This window comes from Staurois parvus, unplaced genomic scaffold (genome assembly GCF_062004578.1).
Source record: "Staurois parvus isolate SC_StPar_1 unplaced genomic scaffold, SC_StPar_1.0 ptg000165l, whole genome shotgun sequence".
In the NCBI taxonomy this organism is placed as follows: domain Eukaryota; kingdom Metazoa; phylum Chordata; class Amphibia; order Anura; family Ranidae; genus Staurois; species Staurois parvus.
The window spans coordinates 1,479,020-1,504,210 of NW_028317961.1; the positions used below are offsets into that span (position 1 = coordinate 1,479,020).

General features: G+C 40.5%; 1 protein-coding gene across 1 annotated transcript; it reads right to left on the bottom strand.

Moving 5' to 3' along the window:
• Positions 1–1,677: 1,677 nt before the first annotated feature.
• Positions 1,678–24,350, bottom strand: LOC149462831 (uncharacterized). Its single transcript, XM_089676274.1, has 10 exons — positions 24,339–24,350; positions 23,962–24,221; positions 20,566–20,739; positions 17,905–18,062; positions 14,747–14,945; positions 12,170–12,266; positions 9,918–10,089; positions 8,192–8,341; positions 3,334–3,458; positions 1,678–1,776 (listed from the first exon to the last, which is right to left on the bottom strand). Exons 1-10 carry the CDS (start codon positions 24,348–24,350, stop codon positions 1,717–1,719), a joined length of 1,407 nt encoding a protein of 468 aa, XP_089532400.1. The 3' UTR covers positions 1,678–1,716.
• Positions 24,351–25,191: the final 841 nt, after the last annotated feature.

A 25,191-nucleotide genomic window follows, 5' to 3' on the forward strand; every position in this document is an offset into this window, starting at 1 on the left:
AGATGATTCTTTAATAGATAAGAATACTCACGTGGAAGAAGGAAATAACATTTTTACTGAGGCCAATCTGGAACCTGATCATTTGCTTTAGATAGACTGGGACTCAAGACAGAATTGTAAAGGGAAATCAAATACTGAAATAAAAAAAACATTTAAATTCTAGTCTGTATTGTGTGTATATACAGAGGGTATAAGGATATCAATAACACCACATGAAAAAAGTAGTTTAACTACCAAACCACAGTTACAGTGTCAGGTAGTACTTGTCATGTGAAGTCCAGAATGGAGTACAGTGTAAGGTAGTACAGGTCATGTGATGTCCAAAATGGAGTACAGTGTAATTAACATTTTAATTCAGCTTGCTATTGACTATAAAGCTGGCTGGCTGCCATCCCCTGTGCTGCCTGTTTATCCTTGGGTAGGTTTGAGATAAAATATGTTTTGGCTGACTGTATAACCACTTCACATGAGATCTGCATACTTGGTACAGGGTATTGACTTAAAAGTGCTGAAAACCATTAATGCAATAGGACAACCTGGCAACACACATTTCCAAAAGATTAGCAATAGAAGCCTTCAAATTGTCCTTAGTACAAACATCTATAAAAAGTGCACTTTATTTTATTAAAGACACCTGTATGGATTTACATACTATTAGGGATAAGCTCAGTTCAAATGCCAATGTTTAGGGAGTTCAGCATCGATGAATGTGACAGCATCCAGTTATCCATGGTTTCCAAGGAGGCAGCAGCTGCCTGCACCCACCACGTCCTTCCCAACCACTGATGTAACCTAACCCATTTACATACATGGCAAGGAATCCCTGGCCATGTGAGCAAATTAGCAGAGAATGGAGCATTTCATCATTGTCAAAATATGGCCCTGGCCATATCTGGGAAAGGTCACCATTATATCCACCCCTTTCTTTATTTAGCCGATGACAGCTCAGGAAGCAGTCATTGGGCTTTGTGAAGAATTGGGGTTGGTTGCGTGCAGCAATTTAATTTTTTTTTTCTCCAGTCCATTAGATAAAAGAAAAAATATATAAAACTTTTGGGTGTCTATTTCTAGGTGACAATTGTGATCCTTTACTCATTTATGACATCTGGGGGGGGGGGGGGCTTATTAAAGCAGGCCTATAGATTTTGATAAGCTCCCCCATCTGCAGAATTCCACAACCACTGGGCAAGGCTTGTGGAGATGAGGTCCTTGTCTTCATAACCAAGTGGATAAAGGTGCTTTGGAGGGGAAAGACTTCTTTTATTGCTAGCTCCAAAAAGGTCCCCCCCACTATACATAATGAATGCTTAGGGGTCCACTATATAATTTTTGGAGAACCTTTGGTTTCCTGTGTGCAGTTTTTTTTTTTTTAATCCAGGAAGGAGAGATAATTTGCCAGAAAGTTAAATTTTTTTCCTTTGTATATGACAGAGCTTAAAAAATAAATGGAATTTAAACATTTCTCCCACTGATTTCAATGGGAATAATTGGAATGGCATTTGAAAATTTCTCCCATTGATTTCAATGGGGTTGGCATCCAAACTTCTTTGAAGTTTGCTGAACCCTGCACAAACCAAACCCAGAGCAGTTCAGTTCATCACTATAATATAAAATGTTACAAAAACACAATTTATTTCAGCCTACAATTAAAATTACATAAAATGAGTAATCGATGGTCTTGTTAGTAGTAACATGCTAAGCTATTCACTGGTACATTTACAAAGCAGACGAGGATTTGTTCATTGACATGCAACTGCGGAGGTTGTATCGTGGAGTCTGAAATCAAGGAGACACATAGGAGAATGTTTAGTAACCAGCTTCACACATAGCTTCTCTTAATCTATTTTTCATGGGGAATATTTCTGATAGTAAGCAAAAAAAACAAAACAAAAAAAAACACATAAAAACAGTACTAAAGAGAAATACAGCTGCTTCCAATGCTCACCTCAGAAAATGCTTTGGCGTGGCCAACACCAGTGCAACTAGCATGCAACAAGTGAGAGGAAAATTCATCTGAATTCCTGCACTAGGTTGGTGACTCTGAACACAGTAAAACTGTTAACACTGAATTCCAGGTATGGATTTTATTGCAAATTTAAAAATTTGTCCAACTTGGCTCAATGTAGTTATTCATATTGCATAGCTGTGGGACTGTTGCAGAAACAGAGAATTGCTGTAGCAGGTGCCGCTACCAGTGAACACCATGATCTTGGGGTCCCTATGTCATGCTGCATATTAATCACAGCAGGCACTTGCTCAGCATGGTGCTATTCAAAAGTTCTCTAAACAAGATGGAAAGGTTTGGACCCCAAAGACAGAATTGGCCACTGTAATAGTGATGCCTACTAGAGTAATTCTCTACTTCCCCAGGTAGGATATCAGCTTACGTTGGTCCAAGATGGAGCAATGTAACTATGCAAAAAAATCTATACCTGAAACTTAGCTTTAAATTGTCATGGGAGCCAGACAACTAGTATTTTCAGAGGACGAGCCAAGGACCTTTAAAAATCTGTCCTGAGAAGATGAAGGTTGGCCCTACAAAGGTTCTTGGCAATTCTTTGGCTTCAATACGATACAAATCACTGATCTGTAACAAACATACTGATCAGGAAAGCCACAAGAAACTCCCAATCTTCAATTTGTTTCAGGTTAAAGATTTCAATTGCCTCCTGTATAACAGCCGGGCAACCTGAACTTTCAGATTCAAAGCAATGGTGGCTCCCATATTTGACAGGTTTCCTTGAAGGTGTATTCTTGTGCATAGACCCCTTTCCAGAGTTCCCAACACCAGGTACCTGCAGAATCCATAACAAGGACATTCCATTCTCATCGCTGGCTTCTTCAAAACAAAGTGAAACAGCAAGAACTGTGATACTGCAGTGAGGTGTGGCATTAGGCATTCTGATGCATCTTATTCACTACCTGTCTCATACAAATATAAAATAAACTAAAGATACCCTATGCAAAACAAGCAAGCTGCAAGTGAAGCCAGAATGCCTGATCTGCATACTTGTTGCAGTTCAGCATTTGGATGACGCTGGCAGCCAGGGAACTAGCATTTTCAAAAAGGAGACCATTAGGCACAGTTTTGTCAGCATAGGTATCTTTTAAAGAGATTTGCTTGGTCTGCCATCCCTAAAGGCAACGATAATAGTAATAATAATAATAATAAATAATAGAAACTCCATGACAATTTGCTGGCTCCCTCTTCATACTAAGGAAAGCTTGAGTTTGATGCTGAAAAGCTCTGCAGACCAGGGCCCCCCTCCTCTGGACTTGTACATAGAACGTAGAAGGACGTGGCACTTATTTCAGGTCCAAATCCTCACTTACTGCTGGTTGGGGGACTTCAATGTTGTAGACCACTGGTTCTGTCGGTCTGCTGCTCATCCTCCGTCTTCCACTGCGGGACAGAGAGCGAGATCTTCTCTTTGGTGTGCTGGTCACCTGCTGTGTCTCTGTACAGAGAACAAGGAGAGTGGTATAGAAAAGCACTTTTGACATTCACCAGTTGTCTACAGGTTAACCAAAAAATTAAAAAACAGTGCCCTGCTGGAACTATGTACCAACCAGGAACCAATCAGGCTGTTCTGTTAGGAAGAGGATCATTGGGTCACTCCGATTCCTGGATCCTCCCTGGAAAGAGTGGGCATCTACAGAGCTCTCCGCTGCCTGCGAGGAGCAGAGAGCAGGAGATCAGAGTTGTGAAAACCACTGGAAGACCCAATGCACAGAAGACTATAGGGGAGCGGTGTAGGATGCCTCAATGAGCTGGTCAGCATCAAATGGTCTACTGGCTGGGTGCAACAAGGGCAATAGAGGACATTTGCTAAAGTCCGAAAGATTCCCTGCTCTCCCCAATTTTGTACAGTAACCAAAACATTAAAGATTATGAGAAAGCAGCAATTTTATAAAATATTTATAAATCTCGCTATAACCTTGTGAAAAAAAAAAATTATCTTGCATACATACACAAATACTTTGCTTCCCAAAGTGCATATGCTAGGATCTTTAGGACAGCATAGTAGGTAAGTGGTTAGCACTTACGTCTGGCAGCACTAAACATAGCAATGTATGCATGTTCTCCCTGTGCGGGTTTCCTCTGGGTACTCTAGTTTCCTCTCACACTTCAAAGACATGTTGGAAGGTTAATTGGCATCTGTCTAAATTGGCCCTAGTATGTGTATGAACAAATATGAGTTAAGGACCTTAGAATGTAAGCTCTTTGGAGGGCAGGGATGAATGTAGAATACATATATAAAGCGTTGCATAAACTGATGGCGCTAAATAAGTACCTGAGATAAATAAATCTTTGTCCAACCTTTTGACTTTCCTGGGCCACATTGGAAGAGGAATTGTCTTGGGCCACACAAAATACATTAACAAGAATAGCTTTTCAAACAGAAAAGTTGGGCAGATAACAAGCGAACGATCACGGATATAGAGTATTAAAACTTTTTAACATTTCGTATTCAAGTATTATTTTTCTTCATAAAAATAAAAAGGGGGAAACATAAAACTAGTGCAATATTTGACATGGTACTACATCCATCGAACTAGATATTGATGCATTCTTTTATCAAAAAACTATTTTCAAAAAGGTGCTCATCAGATATTCTGGTTTTAATTGTGCCTTTCATCCTTGAAAACATAGTTGCTGTCAAAAACTGATGACAAAGAGTAAATGTGAAGAGAAAACTAGATTTCTTTGGGTAGTTCAGTAAAGAGACACGGTCAAATTTTAATTTGGCCGAACACCCAACATTTTTAAGTGTACAATTTTGTGTTCGGCTGCATTTATAGCAGTCTTAGGCCACAGGTTGGACACCCCTACTATACAACAAACTCTACAGAAGAAAAAAAAAAATCCACAAAAAAAAAAAAAAAAACGAAAAAAAAAAAAAAACACAAACAAAAAAAACACACCACACCTATACACCCATTTGTGTGAACCATTGCACAAGACTTCCCCTTAACACATGCTGAAAGTGGAATCAATGGCAAGTTCTCAAAAATGACTTCTGACAGTGTTCCACAGTAAAGGATATGCTGCTTCTTCCATCCATCCTTCACATATGTCCTGTGATCCTGAGTGCTCCCACAGAAAATGCTCACTCACCAACTGCAGTTGACCCTTTATTAAATAGGTCAAATGTACACCTTATGCCAAGACAGAATATGACATTCCACCATTTCAGGGAAATCCCAAGCAATATTTGCTGTCACCTTCACACATAACTCAGAGGGACCAGAGATTCACAGGAGTATCATTGAACAACATTTAAAACTGTTATTGGAGTCCTATCAATCTAGTCCAATCAGAGGAGCTTCCACAACTGGGACAAAGAAAAAAAAAAAAAAAAAAAAAAAAAGTACCTGGGGCATCTCATGGGGCCCCCTTACTGACTTCGGGCCCTCAGGCAGTACCGGAGTGCTTAGAATGGTCAGTCCATCCCTGCTTCTGTTATCACTTCTGTCCCGTCACAGGAGAGAGGAAACAGTGCAGCAGAACACCATGAGAACTCAGAGAAAAGGAGATGAATGAGGGAAGAGCCCCAACCCACTGTGTGAGGAGCCAAGGAAGGGAAAGGCCCCAACCCGCTGTGCGAGGAGCCAAGGAAGGGAAAGGCCCCAACCCGCTGTGCGAGGAGCCAAGGAAGGGAAAGGCCCCAACCTGCTGTGTGAGGAACTGAGGGAATGAAGATCCCCAAATCCACTGTGCAAGGAGGCTTTGAGGTTATGGCCCTATGAAGTTATCAGCAAACACTGGGATCAAGCTATATACACCCATCTCGACATAATTCATAAATTGAAGAGAGTTGGTCGCAGGACAGAACCCTGAGGCACTCCGCTCACTACTTTAGGCCATTTAGAAAATTAGCCATTTATCACTCACATCTGGACGCGTTTCTGTAGCCACTGTTCTATTCAGGTACATACCATTTCTTCAATGCCAAGACATCAAACTTGTCAGGGAACTGTATTGAATGCTTTCGCAAAAGTGCAGATAAAACTACATCCGCTGGCCTCCCTCTATCTAAATACGGTTAGCTTCCTAAGAAAAATGTTGGTCTGACAAAAACTGCTCAATCTATGCTTTGTTGTTACCTCAGACACCATTTTTGCAGGGAAATTCATGAATATAGTTCCTTACCATTCCTTCCCACATATTGTAGAATATTGATGTAATGATGGCAATACACACATTAAATGGTCAATGTCTTTGTCTATGGATCACTCCCGAAGAGAGCAATGAATGATTGACAACCCATTTAATTGATGACACAGGGAAGGGAATTTGTGGGTGGTATCTTTTTGTCCCTGTTCCGGGCTGTCTGTTTACCCATATGTTCACCCAGGAGTAGCTTATGCCCACACAGGCTGTTATGAGCACACATTATATGGACTTGTAATCACCGCAATACTGTTCTCCCCTGAGGAACTGAAGTCAATCTGCAAAACATTCCTGTGCTATGAAACCCCATCTCATCACTTACCACATCATTGAGAAACCTACATATTGAGGTTATATTTGGCTTATGTTTAGTCTAAGGGATATTAGGCTTTACTTGAGGAATGGAAATCTCACACACACACACACCAATATTTTGACCTTTCAAATCGCATGATAAATTGCATCCAATGATCGGTGATTGAACCGTTCTAAATTGGTGCGACTGACTTTGTCGGAGTTGCACTGATTAGAAAAGTAGTTCCTGCACCATTTTTGCAGATTTGGGGTACGACTTGGATAGACATCTGTGCATGACATCGCACAGATGTCTATCAAGTCAACCCCGAAGTCGTGCCGCAATCAGACTTTGAAATCATGCGACTTCAGGTGAAGTTGCATGATTTCAAAGTCAGATCCAGTGTGAACTGGGGCTTAGTGTGCTCTACAGTGCTACAGATCTTTCACAATCCTAGGAACACCTTTGAAGGAGGTCTACCTCAGCCACTCAACAGCAAGCAGTTAAAGCGCCACTGAAGTTACAGAAATATCCAGGTCAGAAATATATTGTACTAACAGTCTGAACATAGAGCTTATCCTAACATCTCCTACAGCAGTCATGCAGGGTGTCCATTACTATGCAGTTGCAGTGTACTCCAGTGAACAGACCTGGTCATACACACTTTGAATGACTGATCAAGGATGTGGTTGATACTCCCCTATTCCAGAACACCTCTTGGGAGAAATTGCCAAATTATTATTTGTGAGTTTGCAAAGTAAAACCTGCTTGAAACAGGTCAAATGCAAGCCATAAGAATGACAAATGCATATAACATGCAACGGTCAATTAATTCTAAATGCTTTCAGAAGTGTCTAAATGATGCCATAGACTCAAACCCAAAGCCCTCAATACAGGCCCATAGAGTACCATTTAGGCCTCATGCACACAGGACGTCATAAAAAAAAAAAAAAAAAAAAAAAAAAAAATTGCCAGCGTCAATGGTTTAAAAAAAAAATTGAGGCTAAAAATTGCAGCTAGCTGCGGTTTGCTGCATTTTTATAGCTGAAAAACTAATCTTCAAATGCAGTAGTTCTGGGGTGTTTTCCAGCCTGAAAACACCCGACAAAAAACACTGATAAAAGCCTGTGTGCGCATGGACATATAGGATAACATGCTGGGGAGTTTACTTGCTGTAGAGAAAAAACAAAAAAACAAAAAAAAAAAAAACACCTGACGGGGGGGGGAAGCAGCTGTAAAACGCTGTGTACATGAGGCCTAACATTAGACATGGGTAAGATGGGTGTGCGGCCATCGCTCCCATTATCACATAGACCTAGACATGACTATCTAGCTGTCCATGAGTACACAATGAATAAGAGCTTTTACTTGGCTAGTAGTTAGACCAGAATTAGTGTTGCAGAGAAACCTTTTTATTACTGCTTGGAGAAAAAGGGTATTAAGTGCATTTGTAGTAAGAGATGAACAATTTGTAAAAAGGTATTTCGACTAAAAAAAAATTTACACTACAAGAAAGAACAAAAAAAGAAGACTAACTGACCTTCTACATCTACCATGTTGGTCTCATGGCAAAAGTAAATGGTTGCATGTAGAATCTTAGGGTGTTGAGATAAAAAAAAAACAAAAAAACACAAACATCTACATATAAAAATATTAAAGGCGATCACAACCAGGTTTTGTATTATGAAAGCAAGGTACAACAGTATACAAGCACAACTCACCAAGCTGCACACTGTACACTGAATCCAATAAACTATACTTCACAGAGAGAGGATTGATAAATGAAGGCTCTGGAATCCCAGAATCCCCAAAAAGATCTTCTTTCATCAGAATCTTGTCTGAAAAATACTCTGGTTTGTTCAGCAACTTCTCTGCAGAGGACACAGAATGCACAACATGCCATTTCTATAATAGAATAGTTCTGACTTCTAGAAATTCTATAATAGCACAGAGCAAGACTCAATGAACCTGTAATCTCTTTACAAAAACCTCAAGAAAAAAAACAAAAACAAAAAAAAAAAAAAAAAAAAGGACCGTGTGTAACATGTACTGTAGTGCCGCTGGATCCACTTCTGTTTTTCACTTTTGCCAGGGAAGGACAAAATTTAAAACAAGGTAAAGCTAAAAATTTAGCTAAAAAAAAAAAAAAAAAAAAAAAAAAAGAAGAAGGGTGTTGCTCCATTGTCTTGCTCTTGTTAAAATCCTCATGTACCAAGCTTTCACACCATTCACATTCTCTGTATGGTCAAAGTTTGAGAATACTTGTTCAGTAAGCTTATATAGATGTGAGGACCATCTCTTTCCAAAACAATGGACATTAATATGGATGCACCTCTTTCGGCTTTGAAAACTTGTGCCCTTTTAGCCAAAAGAGCCATTGTGAGGTCGGCTACAAATATTGGTCTTGAAGATCTGGCTTGCAAAGGACTTTCCAGTTTATCCTAAAAAGGTGATCAATAGTATTAAGCACCCACCCTAAATATGGGCCTGATGGTTCAAGTTTGAGGAAACTTGGCCGCCACTTCTATTTAAAGTCTATAGGACATCTCTTTTCAAAAACAAACAGTGGGCATTAATATCGATGAACCCCATCCTTCTCTGAAAATGTGCTCCCTTTTCAGCCTAAAGAGCCTTTTGGTGGTCAGATTCGGATATTGAAAGTGATCTAGTTTGCAGCTGACATTCCAATTTATCCAAAAAAGATTCAATAGGGTTAAGGCCAAAGCTCTGTGCAGGACAGTTCCTAGACACTAAGCCCATGAAACCATGTTTTTATGGAGCTGACCCTGTGCTGGAACATAAGTGCACCTCCTCCAAGGTGTTGTCAAAAGGCTAAAGGGCCCAATCATCTCAAACATCTTTGTATGCTGAAGCATTGCCAATACCCTACACTGGAGTTCACCTAATGTGGTGGAGTGCCCACATCCTTTGGCAATATGGTTGGTGTGAAAGTCAGGTGTCCATCATATTTTATAGTGACAGCTGGTGAGAGAGAGGTATAGGTCCATCAGAGTATCATATTACAGTTTGTCAGAAATACAAATCTATCACAATTGGGGTTTTCACACAGCACTCTTTCTTTCAAGAATTCTCTCAATCGAAAGGAAAGAAAGTCAGGAAAAGCAGAAAAGACGACCAACAGAACTAGGGTGTTTCCCTAAAGAAGAAATTCTCAAATTTACCTTTGTAGTTGATAAAAATGGGAATCTCTGCTATAGGGCGATAGATGATAATAAGACCCGACAAAAGGATCTAACCCTTAGGGATTGTATACACCATTCCACTGCTGAAGGTTCATGTTACTGCACATGTAATTGAGCGTTAGTGCCATGCCATTCATTCTAAAAAGGTCTCCTAATGTACCTTCGTACATTTTTGCAGAAATCAAGAAGTCTTTAAAAATAGTGCTAATGAAATATTAAAAATGGAGTAAAATAGAATATACACCTGCCTCCCGTATAATAGTCTGCAGTTCAGCTTTTGTTTCCTGCAGCCCCTGAAGCACCTCCAGACTCTGCCGTTGTACATCACGGTAAGTCACATAGAAGTAGAGTAGGACCATTAGCCCAAGGGAAATGGAAATCTTGCGGGCTATTCCAATCCAGAAGGAGACATTCTCCTGGGAAGACAAAAAGACAGCCAGAGAAGTGACAACACAAATACATCTCTATGGAGGTCCTAATAAAGCATTTAGGAAAAAAAAAAAAAAAAAGGCATGCAACAGTGAAATGGAGGAAAGATGGATATGACAAAGCCACATGAAGGGGGTTTATTTAATAAAATCCGGTGCACACAAAATCTGGTGCAGCTGTTCATAGTAACCAGATTCTAACTTCAGCTTGTTCAATTAAGCTTTGACAATATAACCTGGAAAGTGATTGATACTATGCACGGGTGCAAAACATTGTGTGCACCAAATTTAGTAAATCTCCCCAAAAAAGTTTCCAACACTAGATTTAAGAAGCGGATGAAAATTATTCTTGATACATCCGTTTTCATGTGCGCTTCAATGGGTTTTATACATGCAGATTCCTGTGCAGAAAAACAAAAATATTCAGGTCATACTAATGTTGTAAACAGGGCACAGAGAGAACAATTGAAAAACTGATGTCTCTGCACCATGGTGTTAACACTTTTTTTGTAAAGCTGATAAGTAATATTAGGTGAGCTCTGTTCAGTCCAGCGGCATTGAGAGTCTGTGCTGGCAGGATGAGCTCCCCAGGTGGCATGTCCCTGATGGCAACACGGAAAGTGGGTTGAAGAAAGAGGACCGACAGTGCATTGGAGAACAGAAAGTATGCGGGGACTGTGCTAGAGGTGGCGAATATCGCTGCAAGAACTACTTTATTAAAATGCCGGGTTACTATTTTTTTTTTTTTTTTTTTTACAGTGGATAATCAAGAAAAAAAAAAAAAAAAAAAAAAAGTAACAGCTACAGTATAAATAAAATTATAACTAAAAGGGTGGAAAAAAAAAATATATCTTTGGATAGAGTGGAGAATGATTACAGTATCTGTCAGTTTTTTATTGCCGTGTGCCCCAGCTAGGGAAATTCACTTACCATTATCATTGGTTTGCCATTATCACTGAAAAAACAAACAAATCCTGAATTCTGGGTTGTCCCCAAAGAATAATGGAGGGGAACTTTCCAAAACGGGACACTAGCTTTCATGACATCCCAGGATTAGGGCCAGATTTAGACCTTGGCAGGGCCCAGGGTACTTCAGGTCCAGGGGACCTCTTACAGGGAATGTAAAGCAACTCTGAATGACAAATACACATTTTTAAAATACAATGATAACATTCTGAGGTCACGTGTGTGCGCGCACGCACAGTCATACCACTATGTATGGTTAGATTGAGCCTCCAAAATAGTTTTTTTAAAAACTATAAACTGTACCAGTCCAATTCAAAAACCTTTACATGATGGGCAGCAAAATATTACTTCCCAAAATAATTTAAATAAAAGAAAAAGGTGTTTATACTGTACATTTTTGTAATATTTTATACAATTTCTGTATTGGGGGGTCCCTTCTGTCAGGGGTGCCCAGGGCAGTTGTCCTTTTTGCCCTCTTATTAAATATGGCACTGCCTGTGATCCCCTCACCTTGGAAGAATTTCTCAGGAACTGAAAAAAATAAATAAATAAAAAAAGTGAGTGGTGGTTTTCATACATGAAGGCCACAGTGTTTTTCTGCCCCTTTACAGAAGGTTTTGTAGTCCCAATGATTCATAGAAAGCAAGGTTTTTTGTAAATGGATAAAAAGGGGAGACAAACAACTTTGCAGCTGCAGTGTATGAGAACCCCATCTCCCCACCAGAAGAACGCTCTACTACTATCTGGCCTGAGTAAATATTAAATGACAGCAATACTTAAAAGCAGCATACACCTCCTGAGAATTACCTTCTGGTTACACTGCAGATTTAAAAAAAAAATAAAAAAAAAATTCCAGAGTTCTGGTTTTATTTTTGTTCTAGGTCAGCAACTTGTTTTTTTTTTTATTGAAAACGATTAGCATTGCAGACAGCTAGTATTTTCAGAGCAGGTCATCAATGGCCACCAGCAGATTTCTATCAGGAAGGGTTTACAGTCACAATGATTAATCAAACTTAACTGCCCACATCAGCCACTTTTACTTACCCCTCAACCTATATTAAAACGGGATCTGATGTTTTAGTAACAAAGAAGAATTCCTCACCGTTTGATCATAACTAGGCTGAGTATTACCCAAAATATAGGAGCAGATCATCCTCTCCACATAGACATTTGCAGCAACCAGGGCAAACAGGATCAGTCTGCGGAAAGATCACATCAAGTCAATATAGCCAGCAACCGAAAATCTCTCATTAAAATAACCTCTTTAAAGACACTTTAATTTTGCCCTTGCAGGTCAAAGTAACAGTCTCTAAAAAGGGCATCCATAGCCTCCACATATACTCACCTGCACTCCCTAAAATTTGCTGTGTTGATGATCTGGGGGAGTGTTGACATCATTCCTGTGGACATGTGACAGTGTTGAGGCCTAACAATTGGCTGCCAGGCTGGGTCATCACAGGGAAGACTTTCAAACAACCCCCCCATACCAGGAAGCTGGGCTAAGATTGGAAGGGGAAAATGGGATGCTTGGCAGGAGGGGCAGCTACCCTGAGTGCAGTGTCTTATGTGTTGGAGGCTGTCGTGATGCTACAGATCAGAGCATATTTACCTGAGCTGAAATTGTGCCCCCAGCCTTTCCATCTCTTACTGGCATGTCCTGCCTTATCTGACAGCAAGAGCCCAAGTGGAGCAGAAGTGAGGTCTCTAGTAGTGAGGTCTATTGTCTGCACCAGTGGGAGGGAAGTGTGCGTTGCACCAGGTACTAGCACTGGGTGACGACTACCAAAATGTCTTTGCCCCGCTGTAGTATCAATAGATCCCAGCTGCAGGAGACTACTGAGATCACCCACATCAGGCAGAGAAGGGGTGCAGTTTGCATTTTTGCCCCGAGTACTGGATGACTGCCCGATACTATCCAGAAGAGCCAGGTATTAGCTATGGAGGAGGAAAGGGAAAAAAAAAAAAAAAAAAAAAAAGCTGGTAAGCCCGGTACATGTGGGTCAGGGCAGGCACGTCTTTGCTGTGAGGAAAAGAAGGACTTTGCCTAGGACAGCACCAAAAACAAATACACCAATAGGTCAAGGGTGCCCAATGCAGACACGCACGGGTGGATTTACTAAACCTGGTGCACTCAGAATCTGGTATAGCTGTGCATGCTAGCCAATCAGCTTCTACTTCTATTTGTTCAGTTAAGCTTTCACAATAAAATCTGGAAGCTTGTTTGTGTGCCGAGTTGCACCAGATTTTGCACTCCAGTTTTAGTAAACAACCCCCACTGTCACGAGAAGGTTCTGCAACAGAGTGCTGAGGACATCATCTCTGCTATAGCTGATCTACACCACAATCTCCAGATCCTACTGGAAGAAAGTGTCACCCCTACCTAGACACCGATTGTGGAAGCTATGAAAAAGGCAAGTATATTAACTCCCCCCCCCCTTTTTATTCAACATTTCAGAAAGTTACCTTTAAAATTGTATATAGACCAAACAAGAATGTAATACACTGCATCAGTCATTATGGAGATGTCTGCATTAGGTTTTTTTCAGTTTACCTGATAATCCTGGGAATAACACTTACCCATTCCTGAGTAGCTACATTCACTCCTCCCCTAGATCTATGGAGGATGTCATGGTTGCAACCCAGGTTGGACTACAAATACATCCCTCGTTTCATATCGATGTCAAAGGGGATGAGGAAGTTTACAGAAGAAAGGTTAGATTGCTTTTACTTCTAATGCAGCTCCCAGGAAAAGAATGCATAATTTGGCAAGATAAACAGGTCTTTTTGCTGAAAACGTTTTTAGCCTGAAGCAAAATAAAAACTAATACAGTCACCACATCTAAAGTGTGATGAGCTTCTATATTACATTTCTGTTCTTGGATTTAGTTATCCCTTAAGAACCAACTTCTCTGTGCTTACATATCTTCATGTACGATCAGTCAGGGTTTACAGGGACATTATGAACCAGAAGACAGCAAAAAAGTCAGTTCTAATCATTCAAAGCCAAGTCATTGGAGTAGCATTGATGGATTGGACAAGGACTTTCTGATGGATGTTACACTCATCTCCAACTAGTCAACTATCAGTGGATTTTTCAGACTAGTGACATTTTCAGTGGGTACTTCACCTAACCACGTGCGACCAGTAGATTGGCATAGGAGGTCCTAGAGTTGGGCAGCACAGTGGCTAAATGGTTCACACTTCTGCCTGGCAGTACTAGGGTCATTAGTTCGAATCCCAATCATGACATTATCTGCCTGGAGTTTGCATGTTCTCCCTGTGCCTGCGTGGGTTTCCTCCGGGTACTCCGGTTTCCTTCTACACTCCAAAGACATGCTGGTAGGTGAATTGGCTCATGGCTAAATTGGCCCTAGTATGTCTATATATAAATGTGAGTTAGAAACCTTAGATTGCACGCCCCTTAAGGGTTAGGGACTGATGTGAATGTACAATATATATGTAAAAGTGCTGCGTAAATTAACAACGCTATACAAGAACATGAAATAAATAAATAGAGTTATACCGGGATGATGATACCTGCTGCTGTCGGCACCATCCCCGTATCAAAATTTTCAGTCAGCAATTCTCATTCCTCCTAGAATAACTTCTACATGAAAAACTCATGGCAAACACAGAGGATCATACAATATTAAAGAAGCAGTCTTCGTTGTGAACTTACCTGGCACTGGCCGTTCTTTGGGTGGAGGTCAGCAAGAAGGCAGCAGCACAGCCCATTAGGTTGTACATGAAGGAGTAGAGTGTGTTGGATTCCCCTACAACAAACTGGTGCAAGAAAGTGATGCGGTTGAAGATTTCAGAGAACAACAGGCGCTGCTCGCTGGCAGACTGCTGCATTTCCTCAAAGGCTTGCTTTACCCCTAAATGGACAAAGAAGAGATTTTACAATGCTAGAGAAAATAAATGCATTGCAGAAAAAAAAAAAAAAAAAAAAAAAAAAAAAAAGATTGGCTGTTAGAAAACGTATGCAGTCCTTACAGTCCTCCACAACTCACAAGATCAACTTGAGTCTAAATGGTTTTTGATTTCCAACACACAGATATGCGACTATATGCTGACTGGGCACAGATTTGGTTAGGTGTACCACTGGGATCTATTGTTGCAGAGACCAAAACATAAGCAGATCAAGGGATGGGGAGGGGAAGGCAGACTGAGAATAGGTCATATACCATGATGAAAGCAAAAGGAGGAGAAGCTGGTTAGAAAAGCCACACTGGTCACTGGTTGTCTACCAGAGGGGCATAAAGAAAGCTGTTCAAGAGGCAGTCCTTTCTCCTAGGGAAGTAATGGTAGGTCATACATTTGCTATGATATGCAAAGTAATGGTGCAGCAATTTAGGAATCCAGACAATCATGATTCTAGAAGTACAGTATATGGTTCTCTGTATATTGGACAAATGTGTATGTACAGTGGGCAAATACACATGCACAGTTTGCAGCCTGAAATGAAGACAGTTTTTGTTTTATCCAGCTGTATTTACTCAAGTGCAACTTCTAGCATCCAAGTGAAAACTAGAACACAAACATGTCTATAAAAAAAAAAAAAAAAAAAAAATCAATCAAGCAGAATCAGAGTTGGAAAAAGGATCACCCTCTTGTATCAGTATTTTGTTAAACCGCCTTTTGCTTTATTTCAGTCTCAAGTCTGTTGGGATATATCTCTACTACCTTTGCACATCTGCAAAGAAGAGTGGGCAAAAATTGCTAATTCTAGAAGTGCTCAAGTACAGTTAAATTTGACGGTGACAGTGTACTGCAGTCTTCAAGTCACTCCACAGATTTTCAATGGGGTTTAAGTCTGGGCTCTGACTAGGCTGTGCAAGCACATTCACCTGTAACCACTGTGTGGTCATTTCTGCCATGTGTGGTAATTTTTGCTGTGTGCTTTGGATCATTATGTTGGAAGGTAAACCTGCTTCCCATTGACAACTTTCTGGCAGAGGGCAGCAGATTTTCCTCAATTTCACAGTATTTTTCTCCATCCATCCATTTTCCTTCTAGCCAGACACGCACTCCCGTCCCTGCTGCAGAGAACCCCCTCCCCATACCAGGATATTACCACCTCCATGCTTTACTGTAGGAATGGTGTTATTTGGATGGTGAGCAGTATGGAATTTCACCAGACATATTGTTTAGTGTTGAGGCCAAATAATTAAAATTTTAGTCTCATTTGACCACAACACCCTTTTCATATGGCCTCAGAATCTTCAAGGTGTGTATTGGTAAAGCTCAGTGGCGATTGCATGTCGCCTTTGAGGATTGGCTTTTTTTTTGCAGCCCTCCCATACAAGCCACATTTGTGGAGAATGATGTGAGATTGGTGTCACATGCACACAAAATGACTACTCTTGTCAAATTCCTGCAGCTGCTTCAGAGTTGCTGTAGGCCTCATGGTAGCCTCTATGACCAGTTTTTTCTGGCTTTTTCATCCAGTTTAGAGAGACGTTCTGATCCAGGGAGGGTGTTGTAGAAAATACCTTTCAATTCTTAATAGACTTCACTGTGCTTCTAGGCATGGATAAAGCCTTTGAAATATTTGTGTGTCTACCGACATATGCCTGTCCAACTTTATTTTGGAGATCTTGCCACCCATAGTAGTTTGCTTCAGTTGCACGACCAGGGATAGAAATGCTCTTTTCATACTGAACAGATCAAAATGACCACAACTGAAAAATCAAATGGCTTTGCATGCCATTGAGAAGCCGATTAGCTACACCTGATTCCATTTACAAGTCTTTTTTTATGAGGGAGTGGTGATCCTTTTTCCAACTGTTTTGGCGATTGACATTTTTTTCTGACATGTCGAGGTTACATCTTTCACTTTCAGACTGCAAAGCAACAAAATGTGATTTTAAAAAGGGGGGCGCAATTCTTTTCTATACCCACTGTATACAGTTAGGCTCCATGCACACTGGGTATTTTAATAATGCTGGTAACAGCTGTGTAAAGTCATGTTAAAAACTTGAGTTTTTCAGTGTTTTTGTATTAGCTTTTAGCCATGTTTTTTAGAGTTTTATTTGACCGAAAAAAAAAAAAAAAAAAAAAAAAGCAGCTGTAAAAAACGGCCAGTGTGCATTGTGCATGAGGAATTTCTTACTCAAGCCTTGTTTGGGTTTCCTAAAGTATGAATGCTTCATGCGGTGACTTCTGGGGCTGGTAACATTACTAATCACTAGCAGCAATCTTATCAGCCAATTCCATAGTCAAAAGATTGGAATTGGTGTGTATTAGCAGACCTGGCTCAAATCACAATCAATGGGGTTCCCTGGTTGCAGGGCTGGGACAAAGGGTGAGCTGCCCTGGGTGCAATAGTTTACTGTAGGGATGGGGGCACCATCCTTCTGAAACAAGGCTGAAAAGTAGTGACAGTGGCATCACTGCTCCGTTCAACCCTGCACTGGAAGCGGAGAAGAGAGGTGAAGAGAGCCAGGAAGTGGTATGGGCTGTGTTCTCTTAGCTATGCATTTCCAAGTCAATGCAAAACCTGATTGAAATATCAAGAGCTGTGATGTGATTTTGACAAGCAAGTGACTGCTAGGCATAGAATCTCCTAAGCTTGCACATTACGAAAAGGGTAGAGGGATCATTTGTCATCTTTTCCCTGGATGACCTTGTATCGGCACTGCATGCTTGTACATGGTTTCTTTGCTTGCAGAGGCTTCCAGTTGCCCTTGCCAACTCTGGGGATCATTTGAAGATTGCAAGCAAAGAGACTATGGAGAGGCTCCCAATGTACCCATCTCTGGAAGCCCTTTCTCACCCTCCATCTCTTGCCAAAACCTCACTGCATGCAAGTGCATTTTATACTCAGCGACTCACCACTGGTGGATTCTTGCAGTGTTTGCTTCAGAAGGTGTCCAGTGCGTAAAATTTCCTCCTGAGACTGCAGCGTTGCATTTTGTGCCTGCATCATTTCTTCAGTCATTATATTTGTAGCTTCCAGTTGGCGTGCAACACTGTCAGAGTTGACCGTCAGCCTGAAGGCAGATAAATTCATATAGTAGAGAGAAGATTTCTATTTACAGCATCATTTTGTGACAGAAATGCCATTTCATAACCGTCACTAAGTTTATTTAAACAATACGTTTCAGGCAGGGAAGACAATATTCTTTCTCCCTGTAAGGAAGAAGAAATAATATGCCCCTTCTCCATGTTTGTGGTATGGATCCCTGGTCAGTTTGCAGAAAGGTGTGTTTCGTTTGTAGCAGTCCTCTCAAACACCATGCACTCCTTCATAGACTTAAAGTAGAACAAAACAGAAACACAACACAACAAAAAAAAACAAACAAAAAACCCTATTTTTTTTCCCTTTTAAGTTTTAGATAGCATGTAGGAGGGATTAGAACCCCCATCAGTTTTTATTGCTGTCTGTGCCCCTGTTAAAGAGATTACATAATTTTTATGATAATAAAGCCTTACCACACGACGAGGAGTGCCTTATCTTTTGAGCACCTATCCATCGGAGTGGGGAGGTAAAAGGAGTGTTCTTGCTTGAAGAAAGGGTCTTCCTAAAACTGGCAATAGGTTTGGGAGTTGATTTTGAACCTGAAAAAAGGTCCAACTAGCTCATCTTTAATAATAACATCCCATAGCAGTACCCCACCTCCACCTTGCTGGCATCTGAGTTGAAGTAGAGCTCTGTGTTCATTGCTGATCTAGCCACAGGCCCATCCATCTGGTTCATCAAAAATCATTCTCATCTCATCAGTCCATAAAACATTTGAAAGATCTCTCTTCAGATATTTCTTGGCCCCTTCTTGATGTTTTCCTGTGTCTTGTTCAGTGGTGGTCAGGTTTCAGCTTTCCTTACCTTGGCCATGTCTCTGAGCACTGAACCTCTTGTACTTCTGAGCACTCCAGGTAGGTTGCAATTCTGCAATATGACAGCCCTGGTAGATAAAGTGTTCCTGGTAGCTTCACATTTGATTCTTCTCAAATCTTTGGCAGTTCATTTGCATCTTTTTTTTCTCAATACATTTCTTGCGCCCCTGTTGACTATTTGCATCAAAAGGTTTGATGGTTCTGTGATCACGCCATATCTTAGTAATTTCAAGAGTGCTGCATCCCTCTGAAATACTTTACAGTTTGACGTTTCAGAGTCAGTAAATCTTTTTTGGCCCATTTTGCCTGAGGAACAGAAGGTGCCTAATAATTATGCACACCTTGATATAGGGTGTTGATCTCATTAGGCCACACCCTCCCTCAATACACATCACCTCATTTTTAAATCCAATAAGCATTCAGGTTTATGCAGCTTGAAGTTGGACAATAAGCTGATTTTGTCAAAATGCTCACTTGCCCAATTGTGCACACAGTGTATGCAAATCCAGGCTTAGGAAGAAAATGCCCCAGTGGCTTACTTTTTAGAGCTATTGCCATCTTTTGAAGAGAGTGAGCTGACAAGTTGCCATAAAAGGCCTCTTTTTTGGAACTTCATTCATCAGGTAATATCTTTTCTGAACACAAGTTTAGCTAAAATTGGGCATTTGAAAAAGGAGTTGGATAATGTGGCCATCTACTGACTAATTCAAGGTCAGTTAGACTTACTAAATCAGCCCAATCTATGGCACATAAGGATTTCATATCTCAGTGTACCTTAATATCAGACAGATTGGGAGGCAATTAACCTATGTCTTTAGTTACTCTGCCAAACACCAGCTAAACATTTGAATAAAGAAGGGAAGAGATTCTATTGCTATCACGTTTTTGGTGCTTTGTCCCTGTTGACTAGCCTTTCCCTTACTTCCTGTTGTGATACAAAACACAGGAAGTGAGGAGTAATCTCTCCAGAGGGAAGAGACCCCCACCAAACATGAAAGTTAGTTTTTTCTTATCATTTAGAAATATAATATTTTATTAAAAAAGGGTTTATAAATTTTACTTGGCAAAATAAACATTTTCTTGAACAGATTAGTGTGTTGATATACTTCCTTATAAATGTAAAATTGGTAACAGTTGGAGTATTGATTTTAGACCCTACCCGATATTTTTCCAAAACAGAAAATGCAATGCCCCTCCAATCCAACAAACCAAATACACTGAAGACAATGCTCTTCAGGAAAAAACTGGTATACACAGTATCTGGAGAGTGTTGCATCCAGTGTCTAGAAACTACGTGTTAGTCATTCTACTTCACTACCCCTCCTTTCCGGTTTTAAAATCCTAAGGGGCATCTTCTTCAGTGGGGTATTAGGCTTAAAAATTAAATGATTACACTCCGCATCATAACTACACACCCTTAAAATCCACTATGGGCACACACTATTGCCTAGGACTCTAGCAGAGCTATCTTTACAGTAGCAGAATTACTACATTTATATAATTAGTTTACTCAAAGTTGCTAAAACGCTATCTGAAAAATTGTATTCAATGTAGTGGCAAGTCTGACAAAAGGTTTTTGATATGAATGGTAGGGCTTTAAAAGGCATATTTGTATCCTGTAGAATTAACTGTATTGTATCAAATGGCTGAATCACATACCGGAAAATTATGTCCTGGGTCCTCTCCTGCCACAGCTCATTCTGTAGGTAGTAACAAATACTGTGGGCATGGGTAAAGAACTCTGTATATGTGTTAAATGCCACCGAATCCATCCCACGGGTACACTGACGGACGGTGCTTTGTTCTGTGCAGGTTGGGTAGTCTCTCCCCGACCTGAAATAATTAAGATATATTCCTTGTAATAGCAGAAATACAGAAGGATAGAGTGTATATTAAAAAAAACTAGTATAGTGACTTTAGGACACTTTTCTGTAAAGCTAGATATTTAGGAAGGTGACAAGACTGATTTGTATTAAAGCAGATTTACACTGCATCTGAACACCAAAAAACTAAATATGCTATTTAAATTAATTTTTAATAGTCAAAGCAAACTTGACCATGCGACCATGCATCCATGCCCCATGCTAGGTTTTGCTGAGAAATCACTAAAAAACACCCCCTACTATTTCTAGCCATAGCCATCTTAAGGAAGGGCAGATGATTCATGTAGCATTTACTTCCTGGAATCCATCTGCCCTTAGTTCAAGCATGCATGAAGGGTGTGCATAGCTGAAAAAGTCCCCCCCCCACCCTCCTGGTATATATGACAATTTGTCTAGGCAGCCTGGAAACCAGTAAGAAACTTACAATAAATATGGTAAACTCAAGTAAATACAATATGCTTTCTTATTTACTAATGCTAGCAGCATAAAGATTAAAAATAGTCAGTGTTGACAGGGAGTAAAGTTCCACTTTAAAAACAATTCTACAACTACAAGGTTGTAGTATGTCAAAGTACAGGTTCTGTATGACAGTCTAAGCAAGAACCAAATCCAGTTGCCATAGCAGAATGCTGAATTAGTTGGACTTCAGTGTCAGAATCTATAGGCACTTGTGGGATTTTGCAGGGACACCAAGAGAAATATAAGTGCAGACGCACTTATTAAATGCTGCTGAACTTGAATGCCATTTTAAGGCTAAATCAAAGATCCAGAACTGTATATACACACACACACACACACACACACACACACACACACACACACACACACACACTAGTATATACTAGGCCTTTGGCTTTTACATTTTAACAGTCAGGGCCAAAGCTAGATTCTACTTATAAATCCAATTTTGCATACACTATACAAAAATACTTTTTTTTTTTTTTAAGACTATACATAAAAATGTTAAAAAAAGAATGTTCATGACCACGAAAGTTAATTTAGCATGAAACAATCTAGTACATGTGCATTACAGCGAGTAGGGTTTTTCCTGACTGAGAACCACATTACTTTTGCTCGCTAAAGATAATTAGAACATTGTTCCATCCAACCCCTTTGATTTTTCTTGCCACTATGGTCAAAAACATTCCAATCCCTGGATAGCAAATTGAACGAACTTTTAAAACAAACATTTTTGAAAGAAACCATGCTTAACTCTTTGAACCAAACCGATTATTTTTCAATTTTGAGAAGCATAGAGTTCTTTAATGTCAGTACAATGCTTTGCATAAGTTTGGGGTGCCCAATCTCTGGCCCTCAGAACCCTCTGATGTGGCCCTCGACCTCAAACCAGGGAAGCACAGGCTTGAGGTCGGCAACTTATTGATCACAATCTGGGCTTGCAGACCTGCCATCTTAAATCATCAGAGTGCATTGAGTTGGCACCAGCAGCAGAGGAAGTAGGCGGCCACAAAGAAGAAGCCACATTAGTCGATGCTTCCTTTGCAGTGCCAGCTCTGGTCCCAGATTGACTGATGCCAAACGCACTTCACCTGCGATCTTTCTAGCAGTCTGGAGAGCGATGCCAGAGACGCAGGAAGAGGAAAAGAAGATCAGTGTATTAAACATGGGCATATTAATACCTATAAAAAAAGGTTAACCATTAGGCTATCACCACACTGATCCACAGGTGCAGCGCAGTGCATTTCCTGCGGGTTAGCTGCCCTGAACCATAGACTTCTATGATATCCTGCAGATTTGGTGAGGCTTCAGAAAGTGTACCACTCTCGCAAGACATAATAGAAATTTATGACAAAGTGCAGCTAACCCACAGGAAAGCCACAGGTGCACTGCTCTGCATGATGTGCGTAAACTACAGTGCATCAGTGTAAAAGCAGCCTTATAGGGGGCCCAGAACAGTAAAGACTTTTTTACATTTGCAGTTTGGGGGGTGGTAAGACCCTATAGTTCAGATGTGTTTTTACCACACAACCCCAACCCCTGGTGTAGCATCCGGGGTCACAATGGCAACCCCACCCCATATCCCAGGCGGCCTCCCTGTCACATTGGACAGGAGTGGTGGCAGGTGCAGCATAAACAGGAACCAATCCTCTACATTTTCCTCCTGCAACCTTTGAAAGTGGCTGCAGGAGGAAAATATTAATTATGCCATTTAAAATAAAAAAAATCCTTGCATAGGTATAAGGGCCAATTCACACGGACTTGCACCAAAATGGATGTACATTTCCATCCATTTAATTAGAACACCGACATCCGTTGACATAGGCACACATTTTTATGGCCAATTCACACCAGTGCGTTGATCTGCATATTAGCACCTTTGCAAAATGCTGATCAACAAAAGGATATCTGAAAAAAAGTTTTCCAAATGTGTCCTATTCACATCATAATGCTGCATTGATCTGTGTTGCACTAAAATGCAACATGTATGCATTTTGGCACAACACAACAGATGTAAGTGGATGTTAACACAATGCACAAGATATCTTGTGAAAATGCAATAAGTTTTAATGTACGCTAAAATGCATGCCAACGTCAAAATGTAGGTCAGCAAACGTCAGCGTGCAACTAAATTGGATGGAAATGTACCTCCATTTTCCATATACACAAAGTGTGAATTGGCCCTTAATGTGAAGAAAGCAGGCAACCCTGTATAGTTCATCCAAAAATTCTGAATTCACAGCCATCTATTAAAACCTGCAAAGCACCAGACAAGAAACCACACAATGACCACATACAGCCCTTATACCTTCACATCTTCATTTGGACACTCAAAATCTGAAACGCTCAGGTACAAGCTGTATACAGCAGAATGATCAACAAATTTGGTGTAACATGAACTTTCTTGGTATATATATCAGCATGTTCCAGAAAGCCTCCAATTTTAGGTTTCCCTTCACATTCTAGAGCAGCTTCTCTCAACCTTTTTAACATGGAGGATACAATCTTGTCAGCAGTTTAATTTAAAACCTTGTTTCTTTATATTTGAACATTTTTTATCCTCTGCAATGATTGGTAGCCAGATATGATGTAGCCTGCCTTGGCTGGCAATTGTGAAGACAGATTATATTTTAGGGAGAAAGCGTTTTTTTTTTGTACAAAAAGTCATGCTATAGGAATGACAGGTCTTTCAATTTTCTACAGGTGTTTTTACCTTTCTAGATGGCAGTGAGAGAATGCCAGAGCAATGCGGCTTTGCTCCTCTTCATTCAGTTGCTTGCAGCCCACATCCACCCTCTGAAGGGCTCTACGCCAGCAGTCTCCATAGCGCGGGTGCTGAGCAAAGTTCTGAAGTGTCAGCAGCTGGGTCTTCCCTTTCTCTATGACACTGGCATCTGGATCACTTCTGACACACAACAGAAAAAAGGCCAACAATAGCAAGATGCTTATGTGACCTGCAGTGGAAAGTGACACCTTAAGTGGAAGAAAAAAAAAAAGTAAATATCTGTGGCAGGGGCATAACTGTGTCAAGAAGACCCCTAGCAAAAATGTTAAAGCCCAGCTCTGAGCTAAATGTTTTTATTTACTCACCTTCAATCCCATCCCCAAGGAGCCTCTTGTTTTACCACACACTGTTCTCCAGCTTATGGCTGAATGACAATCAACATTACTTACCACAGAAGACCAATGATCCTACAGTGAAGAAGGTTAGGAGGGCTCTGCTCCTTGGAGCTTACAATCTAAGAGGGAGGCGGCCCTATCCCATGAAGGGCATCATTTTGGTGGCCTTCCTTCACACTAAATTGGTGCAGTGCAGAACTCATCCCATATGAAGGACTTTTGGGTATCCCATCCTCCATTCACCCCATCAAAGTTAAACATGACAATAAAACATGAAAAATACACCCTGTACTGGTTCTATCCAAGCTCTTGCAAGAAAGGGGGAAAAAAAAAAAAAGTTCACCAGCAACTCCTTAGGGGGTGTGCTACATGTGGTTTTTTGCAGCAGCAACTACATTGGCGCCGAAAGGAGCAATGGTGCAGACTTTTGTCTGTGAGATGCCATAGCAATATCAGCACTCCTTCACCCCCATTCCCTTGTCCTCGCACTGCATACAGGGCACCAAATGACATAATGAAACTATATGACAAATAAAACACAAGGCGTGAAAGTCAGTTCAAATACAATTTGTGACGCTTGGGCAATCCATTAAAAAACTATGGACTGCCTTACAATAATGTTTAACTCATGAAATACCACACATTAATGCATCGGACAATTTGAACATGCACTATTTCAACTGGTAATTGCGCGATCGTGAAATGCTGTACATAAATGAAATGTATGTCCTTAATTTCACACAAATAGAGCTTTATATCGGTGGTATTTGATCACCTGTGCGCTTTTTATCTTTTGCACTATAAACAAAAAAATGACCGAAAA